Below are 11,994 nucleotides of genomic sequence, written 5' to 3'. Positions count from 1 at the left end.
GTCAAAAACATTTTTACGTTCCCTAAAGTTTCAGCAGACTAAACCTATGAACAGTGTTAGCTCTTCATAAGCTTTGTGTAAATAAAATCTTGGCATTATCAAAGCTTGATCTTGTCTCAGGTATAAATTATAGTTTCCTGAATGCAAATTTAAAATGTAAAGTTCTATTCTTCATAATTTAAACATAAAAACCTATTAAAAATGAAATTATTAAAATATTAGGATTGTTTTTGACTTTATCTTAATTTCAGTTCATCTAGAAAAAAATCATTAAGGTCATTAATATTTTTTTCCCCTGACACTTTAGAGAGTCAGATAACGGGTTTTCAGTTTAAAAACTGAGCATCAAATATCGGGCAAGAGTTGAATTGTCATAACTGGTTGGTGACCAAAGTGCTTGCCAACAAATAAAAACTCTTAAGAGTTACTCAAAATTTCAATTCTGGACCTTGTTTGTTTTTATTAATCTATATTTAGTCTTCCCAAATAAAAATGGAAATAAAGGAATGAAAGACTTCCTATTATGAGAAACACTCAATTTACTTCTCATAGAACTGAGAAGAAAAAAATTACTTTGCCAGGTGAACATGTATAAATCCTGAAATTTATGGTGAAGTTCATGACATTTATTAATTTCATGCTGTGAAATGCCACCAGCACGTTAGCTTGGTTAACATGACTTTTAACAGCAAAGGATAACAGCAAGACAGAGGGTTGGCGAAGGGTAAACGCTAATTGCTTCTGAGTCCCGGGCTCGTGTTTTCAATCACAGGCTCTAGGGCAGGGGTTCCCAAACCCCGGCCCACAGACTCTACTGGTCCCTGGTCTGTTAGGAACCGGGCCGCACAGCGGGAGGTGAGTGGCAGGCCAGCGAGAGAAGCTTCATCTGTATCTGCGCCAGCATTACCGGCTCAGCTCCACCTCAGGCATTAGATTCTCATAGGTCCCTGGTGCCAAAAAGGTTGGGGACGGCTGCTCTAGGGTTTAAGTGTCCCTAGCACAGCTCTCCTTTTAACTATGATGGTCACCGCACGAGACACAGGGTCTTTCCCAGCCTACCTCACCAGCCTCACTGGGTAATACGTGCAGACACGTAATGTCTGCAGAAATAAAATAATCTGTTTTGAAATTATAAAGCACTATAAAAACACTGGTTACTCAGTGACCACAATGAACACCTCTGCTTGCCAGCAGTTCCCACCCCTTAATTTTCTCGTTGCCATGAGTCCGCAGGTATTGTGAACACTTACTCTCTGGCCACCTGTCACCTGGCACCGAACTGCATGCAGACCACACATCCTCAGCTCTGTTCCATCTGCTGGAAGAGCAAGCATTAGAAAGCTGCGGCTTACGCTAGACCCCACGTGCCGCACCTGGGCACGGAGTGACCTTGACCCCGCAGAGCTGCTTCCTCAGTGGGCGCGGCGCTCTTCCTGGAGTCCTTGCTGCTGTCGAGCTGTGACTCTCAGGGTTGCGGATCTGGCTTTGTCTTATCTAATAAGCCTCGCCTTGCCAGGGGGCAGAACTGGGGGACAGCGTCCATAATTCTAAGTCATCTGGCATTTACTTATGCAACTTTTAGCTGCCTAGGATACCGACTTTTTCCCTTCCTCCAGACAATGGCTTTGAGCCACTGGGCAGTGACACAGGGTAAAGAGGTGGCAGAGAAAGAGGTGATTCTGTTTTGACTTTACATCACTTGTAAAGAGCACGACAGAGGAGCTGCCTAATGCGGAATCTGAATAGTGTTGCTTCCATCCGCCTGTGACCTGTTCTAGGACCATCCCAAGGATCATTAGGGCTCGAAAGGGTTTCAGCATCGCGTCTCCAGGAATTAGTTCCTGCTTCTCCAAATAGGACTGCATATGAAACATGTTCACTTATTTTAATTAAAAAGGCACGTCTAGATAAGTCTCATTTGTTGCGGCCGATCCTTTTTAACACAATACGTTGGTTTTTATATATTTTTGTTGTACTCGACTCCAGGTAGAGTGCTATGACTACGATAACGATGGGTCGCATGATCTCATTGGAACATTCCAAACCACCATGACAAAACTGAAAGAGGCCTCCAGGAGCTCGCCTGTAAGTCGTGCCTCTGTCGTCTGAGCAGCTGCCAGTCGGCTCTGTGGCTATTACTGCAGTTTTCCCTTTGTTACAACAAACAGTGTATCATGTTTTTACTCTGCGCTACACGATGCTCAAAACCTGTGGATTCATTTGTTCAGTAACCAGACGAATCAAAATTCATACCTGGGCTGTGAGTTTACACTACTATTTAGAGGTCTGGTTTTCTTGGCTGCAGACCTACATTATTTGATTGAAATTTCCTCATTTTAAAGCATTTGGCATTTCATTGGTCACAATAATCAACATACACAGCACTGGACAAGACCTGGTTTTGAACCGTGTACACTTTTACAGCCTGCGTCTGGCTCTCGGGAAAGGCATGGTTGTGGTGCTTCAGATGAGGGAATATGAAGCTGCCATCTCACGGCACTAATTTTGTCAAGATCATTTGCTTTCACTACGTTCGGTTTATCGTTTAGCATCCAGCACATTTCTAACAGTGCCTCTGAAACATCCACCTCTAAGCCAGGGTGGCTCAAAACTGTCCCAGAGTGCTTTGTAAGTAAAACTTTAAATTGCTTACCTTTCTAATTGGCGTAAGATAAATTGTTAATTCTCTTTGTAGCTTAGAATAATACACGAGTGTTTATTAGCTGCTTAGAGACCTGAATAATGCTCGTGTATATTTCATTTACTTTTGAAAATACAGCCGTGGAGTTTCAGAGGTAAAAACTCATGGCCAAGTGGGAAGGTCTGTTTGACCTAGTCAGGAAGGTGAGGTGAGGTGACCTAAAAGAAAATGCTGATCGTTTCAGATCAAAACTTCAAAACTAAAGGAATCAAGAACAGCTCTGAGCCATTTGGTTTAACTAACTGGGAGATGACTTTCAAACAGACCGAGGGTCTGGAATTCTCAGCAGGTCACGGAGCGATCTCCAGTCTGTCCCTGCTCCGTGTCATGGGGCCTGGGGACAAGGAGCAGCCTGTACAGAGGTGCTGGCGGGGCGCAGGCAGCACTCGCCAGAGCTCACCTGTGCTTTAAACGCAGAGCTTGACTTGGCTCTGAGTTGACAGCCTCTGAATTAAAACAGGAAAATTCGGCTGTAAATATTCTATTTAAACATTTTTTAAAGGCAGAACTAATGAAAAACGGTGAAAACGGGAACGCTAGTGGAAAGCAGGCCCCTTAAGGAACCAGACAGCATGAGGCGTGGTCTGGACGATCGTTTCTCCAGTTTCAGTTTGTCGTTATTTTCCCGACTTAGTAAATGACCCGCTTTGAGACGATGATAAACTAACAGTTAACTGCACAATACTTTGTGAATCATGTCACGTTTTCCTAAACTCAGCTCACTTGTGATAGAAGGCGGCTTTTGATGTTGCTGCGGTGACAGGGCTTGCTCGCCCCGTTCTTGCACGGCAGGCTGTCTCCCCATTTCTGAGCTCCGCCGAGAGCAGCGCCTGCCAACGGGTGGTGCTCAGTGAGGGTGTGAGCCCGGGCAGGGCGGCCACGCGGCCAGTGACCGGTGAGACCCCGTCCGGGGCGGCTCAGAGGCTCCTGATTAGCGCTGATGCGGCGCCCGAGGCCCGCTGGGATCCAGAGCCCGCAGGAGTTTGTTTACATGACTGTGTTGTCTCATTGTATCAAACGTACTTTTTTACAAAAGGTATCTAATATTAGGGTGCCTTTCGGAAGTGTCTTTGATACATATTCCGCACACAACACGTTACGCCCTTGTTCGGGAACTGTCTTTTGCAGCGGGCCTACGATAGGAAGGTGGTTCGATTCCAAGAAGAAAAAGTCGCTTATGTAAATTGACACTGGCATTTCTGATATCACTAGAGAGAATGAACATTTTTTCTTTTCTCCCTACAGGTTGAATTTGAATGCATAAATGAAAAGAAGAGACAGAAGAAGAAAAGCTACAAGAATTCAGGTGTCATCAGTGTGAAGCAGTGTGAGGTCAGTCGATCGAGACCGTTTTTAGATCCCATTTCCAGCTCTTTTATCCGTATGGTATGTCTCATACGCACACCTGAATTTGGGGGAGCTGAAAATCACATGAGCATCTGGGCACTTTAGAGAAAAGAAGAGAGTAGGAAACAGTAAAGAAATCTTTCAAGCAACTTTACTTCCGAGGTGTGACTTTTTTAGCAGGGGACAAAGAGTGTCAGTTTTTCACAATCTTAGGAAATATGAGGCCCCGTGGCATTTTCCCAGTGTGTTAGTGGAAACAATGTTATGAGTGGAGGAAAAAATCCTGATTTCTTAGAATAAACAAGCGATTTTTAAAAAATCTTGATCATTATGCTTATTAAAGCTTTCAACATATTAGACTCATTATTAGTTTCTTAAAACTTAAAGGGAGTGTGTTTCATCTTTGGCCATTAATATTCTCTCTGAACATTGTTATAATTATCTTGAAGTAAAATAAAATCTCAGATTCATGACATGTCGGGGCGGGGCCTTAAACTCAAGTGCAGAGGCGGTTTCCACATGTTTATATCGTGCTCCGTTCAGCTCATAAACTGTAAAAAGTACCTGCCAGAGCTCTCTGTTTCTCTTGTACAGCAGGAGTTTTACTTTTAACCGTTGCTATCTGATTTTAGATTACAGTGGAATGCACATTCCTTGACTATATCATGGGAGGCTGTCAGCTGAATTTTACTGTAAGTAACTCACTGAAGTTTTCAAAGTAGGCTGTAATATGTTGCTTTTTTCTTCCATTTTGCAGTGTTCTTTCTTTTCCTGCAAAAGTGACTTCATGATGACATTTACGTACTCTGTTTAGTATGGTCTCCTTAGACAGGTGGTCCAGATATGTCATGAAGCCTTCAGCTCTGTTGATAAGATCTGTTCCTTCTGAAAGAAAGTAGACACCAGTGATTATTCTGCAGCAATTTAAATAATAAAAAGCATCGGTCAGACATACAAAAACCGGCCCTATGTCCAAAGCCATGGGTGTAATAATCCATGATCTAAGGCATCTAGGAAACAGACGGCAGCCTGTCTCACGCTGAGGCCCGAACCTTTGGCTGTGGAAACACCTGAGTCTCAGAGGCTCCGGGAGGAGTGTTTGTGCCTCATCTGGACGTCAGCACAGCCCTGCCTGCTTTAGTGAGGGCTGTCATTGTTGCTTGCAGGTGGGGGTGGACTTCACTGGCTCCAATGGTGACCCACGGTCTCCTGACTCCCTTCATTACATCAGCCCCAACGGCGTGAATGAGTACTTGACCGCCATCTGGTCTGTGGGGCTGGTCATTCAGGATTACGATGCGTGAGTATGACCGAACGTCCTCGCTCCCTCACGGAGCTGGGGGGCCGAAGCTGCTGGGGGAGTAGCTTCCTCTCTGACATTTCTCTTGTCTCACCTTGTCTGTTTTTTTCTTGGTGGCAGTCCTGGTGTTTACCTTTGACCTCTAATTGTGGTCTGTGGTCACATTTATAACGTCTTATGTACCTTATGCGCTGTGTCTTTGGTCTAGTTTTCTTGGAGTTTACTCGTTAGAGAAAAGCTGTGTGACTGAAGTCCAGATGACACATTCTGTAAACACGAACTATTTCTTAACACGCCAATGTCCTTGGCAGACATTGCCAAATTCTTTTCTTAATGGTGACTTTGAACGAATGTCGAAGGATAACTTGACCTAATTGCTATACAATATTTTGAATGAATTCTCAATGGATAGATTTTGAATAGATTTAAATAGTTTTTTTCAAAGGTTTACTAAACAATAGAAAAAACATCTACGTTTGTAATTTTTTGTTCTGGATCCGTTAGGGCACAGTATAAAATTTCACTTGTTTTTACCTGTTATTTTATGATAAAAGCTCTTACATATTGATACAGCTTTTCATTAAACTGTTATGACAGTTAAAGAGGTGAAATTTTCAGGCAAATAAAAAGCAAAGGTAGCAAGTCCAGTATTAGCCTAATAGAGTTTAAGGCAAAACTCAATAAATATAAAAAATTACTTTATAAAACTCTTTATATAATCCAAAATGAAAATATGACCATGGACATGTTTAATAACACAGTATTAACATATTTCCACTGAAAACAGCTAGAAATATAATAAAAATTTCAAAGTAATAAGTTATAATGAGGCTCATATAGAGTAAACATTTACAGGGTTACTTTCTCAGACTGCCGTCTGGAAATTAATAACAGCAGGATAACTAAAGAAAATTTACCGTGTGGAAAGTAAAAAGTTTTTAAGTGCGTCTTGGATCAAACGGAAGTGTGATCGCAGACTGTGGAAATAAAGTGTACAGGGAAGGCCGCAGCAGTGCTGTGTTCATAAAGGAGAATTTCTGGCTTTATGTGCTCTTATTTTAAATGAGAAGAAGTGAATATAAATGAACTAGTTTTTCAATAAAATAAAATTAAAGAATAAGAACAAAAAAATAAAGAATAATAGTAATAGATCCCTATAGGTGTGTCAAAGACGATGCAAAGTTCTTCCTCCATGATGTTCATCTAGTCCTCATCCTCGCCCTGAGGCAGGTACTGTCACCATCTGCACTGTACAGAGCGCACTGAGGTGTGGGGGTCACTTGTCTGGGGTCACTCTGGTAAACTGGCAGAGACCGGATCGAGCCTGGCCTGTGTGGCTCCGGAGACATGCTTTCCAGCTGTACTTCCGCTAAACACAGATAGTTTTGAAAAACCCACCAAATTACTGCGTTAAACAAAGAGAGAATTCTTTGCAAGTTCAACAAAACTGGGACTCATCTTTGCTCACATTGATCCCCGTGAAAGACTGAAAATGTGCTTACAGTATTAGTAATGAGACAGATTATAAGCATAAATTCAGGAAAAAAATTGAAAAGTATAAGTTAGTACTGCATAAAACTTTGTTATCACACTGGAAAATCTGACTAACGGGGGACTCATTAGGAAGCTTTAACTTACCATAGTTGGCTGAGAGGCAGGAACCCAGAACACAGTGGGGACCACGGGCCGGACGGAGCGGCCGCTGCTGACAGAGGCCGCAGGCCGGGGCGATTTCAGGCATTCATGCCCGCAGACCTGCCAGGAGCAAAGTCCGGCTAAGCGAGTCACATGAAAAACGCCATCAAGTGGTGAGAGTTCAGAAAGGTGGTCAGAGACGAAAAATCAGTTTCTCACTCAGCGGCAATAACTGTTTCAAGATAAAAGATCAGGATCCCTAAGGCAGTAAAAAACGAGAATGAACGAGTTACAGGTCTAGGACCGTTAGTGAGGGAAAACCACGAAATCGTGTCGAGGAACAAAGAAGGGAGCGCGATTCTAGACGGAAGCCATAGTGATGTGAGACGCAAAATTTCTCCCTGAATTAATCAATTTTAAGCCAAACTGAAATGGAACCTTGACAAAACGGTTCTTAAAATTTTCTAGAAGGAAAAATGAATCGGGATAGCCAATAAAATTTTCAGGAAAAGAATTTGTTCTAGAAAATAGTAAAACATTTTAAAGCTATATTAAGATGATGGATCTAAGACGTGGCCAGTGGAACAATGCAAGAAATCTTGAAATAGACCCAAGTGTGTACGTGAATTTAGTATAGGACGGGGATGGCATTTTAGGGGACAGTGCTGTAACGGCTGTCGAGCTGGATGGGAGCTGAACTTGGACCCCTGACCCGTCCCTGTGTATGTTAGGACGTAACACAAATTACAGTTTGTCTATGTAAATTATAGACAAACTGCTGAAATGGACACCCCGAAAACAAAGTGGTTTTGACAAAACAGAGGTTTACTTCCCTTTCGCGTTGCTGGCCTAGGGGTGAGAGGGCAGTTCTGCCATCCCAGGCCCCAGCCCCCAGCCAGGTCCCGGGAGCTGCTGTCGTCCCCACCTTGTCCAGTCCGGAAGAGGAGAGGGGCGGGAGTGCACGTGCCTGCCCCTGCCCTCCTCGGGCGAGCACGGTTCCCGTGTGATGGGTGTGGCTGCCACACCTGTTCGGCCTCCTCGGCCGCGCCAGGCCTGGGCCCACGTGCCGCCCGGAGGGGCCAGGGTGGAGCCTTGGGCTCCGGCTCGGCGTCCAGTCACTGAACGCGGAGGGCCCGGGTACCACGGAGAGGCGCGCCTTCTGCGCTCGTCCTGCTCCAGAACCTTCCAGGTGGTCTGGGCGTTTAACATCAAAAACAAACCTGAATGTTCTAGGAGAAAAGGTGCGTGACTTGCTTATAGTCGTGCCGTGAGGACGGCCTTTCAGCAAGAAAGCAGAGGCAGAAATCGTGAGTGAATTTTTATTTGTCCACATTAATCTTAAAAACTATAAAAGGAAAATATTTTAAATAACGTTAAAGACAGATTACAAACTGGGAAAAATATTTCTGACAAATATAACACAGGGTCTATCCTCAATGTGAAAAGAACCATTAAGAATTAATATAAAAAAGAATATCCATAGTAGAAAAAACAGCACGTTTATTCCAGTGATTTCTGAGGCAGGACACTGGGGAGAATGTCCACGGAGCGGGTCACCTGGCACCATTCACAGGATGCTGTACATTCAGGCCACACCCCCGCAGCCCTAAATCACTGGGGCCAAATAGTCATACGTTTTGCCGCAGAAACATGAGAGTTTTATATGTGGCATTTGTACCACGTTTCTGTGGCCGAGTGCATGAATATTCATATTATGTGGCAGGAGTAAAGACTATAAATCACCTCCTGTCAGCTTTGCTCAGGTGTCACAGCCAAATGAGTCTGCAGCAAACAGATGAAAACCTTACATATTTTAGGGCTTTATGGACTTATCTACATATTTATCAATGAAATAATATCCAGTATTTAAGTAGAAAAGAATGTTACAAAATATGAACATAAACTCAATTTTTATAAATACTTATAGACATTTTTCTCCCTCAGTGCACATAAAACTATTTAGAAGGAGAATTGCCAAATATCAACAGGTTTTTCTCTGGCACTTATTATGAATAACTTTTGTTTCATCTTTATATTTCTTAAGATTTTAAATTAAAAAAGTAAGTTCACACTGGTTTTATTATGAGTCAAGATAAAACCTTATTTTGAAAGAAGAGCTTTTATTTTTTTTTCGCATTTTCTTTCAGTGATAAGATGTTTCCAGCCTTTGGGTTCGGAGCTCAGATTCCTCCTCAGTGGCAGGTAAGGGGCCAGGCCGCGGTCCAGGTCTCAGATTCCTCCTCAGTGGCAGGTAAGGGGCCAGGCCGCGGTCCAGGTCTGCCGCCCGAGCCGCGGAGCCGGCCTCATCCGCCCTTCTCTCGCCTCTGCAGGTGTCGCACGAATTCCCCATGAGCTTTAACCCGTCCAACCCCTACTGTAATGGTGAGTTAGAGATGCGCGTGGCCCGTGTGGCGGACAGCCCGTTAGCGCGGCTCGTCTTCTGTGATGGACAGCCGCTCAGATTCTCTGCGGGTCTCTCCTTGCACGGGGCCCTTTCCGTGGGGGCGAAGTGGGGGCGCTGCACCCCGGGCGGTTAGAATGACACTGGTGGTGACCAGAGGAGGCGGAAGCGATTTCAGGCTGAGTTCCCCCTTGGACAGGAGAATTCTCCATCTTGAGACCAGATGCACAAACAAGGTCACGTTATTTTCATGTACGAGTTGACTTAACACAGACCTCGATGGAACGAGTGATTCGGCGTACAGCTCTTTCGAAGCTCTTCGCAGAGTGGCAGTCACTCCCTGCGAGGAGAAAGTGTCCAGCATCCAGTTACTTGTCACTCAGCGTCCGTGAGCAGGTGGCCGGGCTCAGGGAGCACAGGGTTCGCTCCGGCAGCAGCAGGGGGCCAATGCTCGTGTTTCGCTTTCCCCCTATACTTCAAGTGCCTGGTGTTCTGCCTTTTGATCCCACTGAACAGCTACCCGCTAAATGCCACCTCTCCCCCAGAATTCTGTAAGCGTGGGGAAGGGAGGCGGCGGCCCAGGGGTGGCCGGCCTGAGCCAGCTTCCTGGGAGGGCCCCCGACAAGCACAGGACGCAGGTCTCCACGTATGAATGTCACATCCTCAAAGGTGGTTCTTGTCAGTCTGGAGTTCAAGGTGACCAAGAGGAACTACATACAGCTTTAAGAGGAGAGAGTTGGTCTTGTGAAGCTTTTAAACCAAGAACCTGCGTCTCCTCCTCGTTGATCTCTGTGCCGTTGGACATTTTTATGCTTTTCATCAGCTGTCTTTGAGGGTAGATTTCCTTGATGATCTCGGCAGGAACTGTGGGGCACTTCTAGAGGGCTTCTCTCCAGAGTCAGGGGCAGATTCAACAGCTGTCGTGCGGCGTCGAAGTCCCACCAGCCACGCTCGTACCAGGAATGCCGTCCGGCTTTCGCCGTGCTGTGCTGCTGAGGCCAAGTCTCCAGGTTTCAGTGACCTTCTTGGCACATCGCCTCCCATGTGGCTGGGCTGCAGCTCCGCCCCTGTTTCTTCTCCGTCTGGGACTTAGGCTGAGGGAGCCGCTGCTGTCGGGGGTGCGGGGTGTGCTGCTCCCTGGCAGAGGGCATGAGCGGGGCCGCTTGTGAAAACGGGCAGTGCGTCTGCCTAGACGTGGGTGTCACGTCCACTTACACGCTCTGGTCAGCGCTGGTCAAATGGCCTGGCCCAGTCTCCTGCCGCCTAACACGCCTGCAGGCCCAGGTGGCGCCCAGAAACCAGCACGTCAGTGTCTCTGCAGAATGCGACACTGGACTTGGAAGTGAACACGTGGACCTCTGCAACTCACTGTACCACGCTTAACCTCTAAGGCAGTGGTCCCCAGCCTCTGCGGCCCCAGGGGCTGGTGCTCCTATGAGAATCTAATGCCTGAGGATCTGAGGCGGAGCTGAGGGGTGATGCCAGCGCTGGGGAGCGGCTGCAGATACAGATGGAGCTTCGCTCCCTGGCCCTCTGCTCACCTCCCACTGTGTGGCCCGGTTCCTAACGGGCCAGGACCGGTACTGCAGCCCGGGGGATGGGGATCCGTGCTCTAAGTCACTGAGTACACCCTAGACTGGAATCAACAGTAGGTGCATAGCCAGATGGCATTTTTGTAGATCCTCTGGCCGTATATGTGAATGTTTTCCCATTTAATCAGTAACTTTTTCTTACCTCTTAACGTCAGCCGTATGATGCGGCATCTTTTCCATGGTTCTTTTTCCATCAGCGTCTCATTCCTAAAACACATCAGAATTAAGCATTAAAATCCTACTGTAGCTGAATGATTTAGCTGAGCTGAAAATAAATCCTTCTGCTGGGGGAGTGTAGACTTTACAGGTTTTTGAGATGAAGCATAGCTCTGGACCTCTGTGACATATCACTTAAAGGAACTCCTGAAGATATACTTCTGACTGTTGAAAGCACTGTTTGTTGATATGTATAGATAATACGTTAGCCAGTGAATAATGAACAATCAAATTGTGCTTGGGAAGTTTAACATTGCTTTATTTTGTCTAGGAATCCAAGGCATTGTGGAGGCATATCGGGCCTGTCTCCCTCAGATAAAACTCTATGGACCAACAAATTTTTCTCCCATCATCAATCACGTGGCCAGGTTTGCTGCCGCAGCCACACAGCAGCAGACAGCTTCTGTAAGTGCTGTCACCAGGGGATGGGGAGAACGTGGGTAGTAGTTGCTGCCAGTGACAAGACACTTTTCTATTGATTTGGTCTGTCGAGATACATAGAGTGTGCAGTAATGGCAGAGTCATTCTTGGTTTAGAAGTAGCATCTGTTGTCGTTGAATTAGTTGGATCATTAAAAATAAGAACAAAACAGCCCTTACACCCATGAATCTTTTCTCTGTCTTTTGAAGTAATTTTTTAGACAGGTTCTATGCCCCAAAGATGGTTTTCGTCTGCCTTTCTGAAGGTGGACCTAACAAACTAAGGTTTGGAGAGGCTCGCGACGTCGGCCTGTTGCAGAATTACTCGCCGTGCCCGACAGCCCTGGCCTGGGGGCCGCGGGTGCCACGTCGGTCTTAGCCTC

At 45.6% G+C, this 11,994-nt stretch overlaps 1 protein-coding gene across 1 annotated transcript in view; it reads left to right on the top strand.

The window, feature by feature from the left end:
* CPNE3 (copine 3) overlaps positions 1 to 11,994 on the top strand; it is a gene marked incomplete at its 5' end in the record, with an annotated part of 25,071 nt that overhangs the window by 8,949 nt on the left and 4,128 nt on the right. The window contains 7 exon segments of the mRNA XM_011375917.2: positions 1,987 to 2,085; positions 3,947 to 4,033; positions 4,681 to 4,740; positions 5,215 to 5,348; positions 9,131 to 9,185; positions 9,314 to 9,365; positions 11,464 to 11,597. Coding sequence (XP_011374219.2) covers positions 1,987 to 2,085; positions 3,947 to 4,033; positions 4,681 to 4,740; positions 5,215 to 5,348; positions 9,131 to 9,185; positions 9,314 to 9,365; positions 11,464 to 11,597 — 621 coding nt within the window.

Source organism: Pteropus vampyrus, unplaced genomic scaffold (genome assembly GCF_000151845.1).
Source record: "Pteropus vampyrus isolate Shadow unplaced genomic scaffold, Pvam_2.0 Scaffold280, whole genome shotgun sequence".
In the NCBI taxonomy this organism is placed as follows: domain Eukaryota; kingdom Metazoa; phylum Chordata; class Mammalia; order Chiroptera; family Pteropodidae; genus Pteropus; species Pteropus vampyrus.
This window is presented reverse-complemented; position numbering and strand designations above follow the sequence as displayed.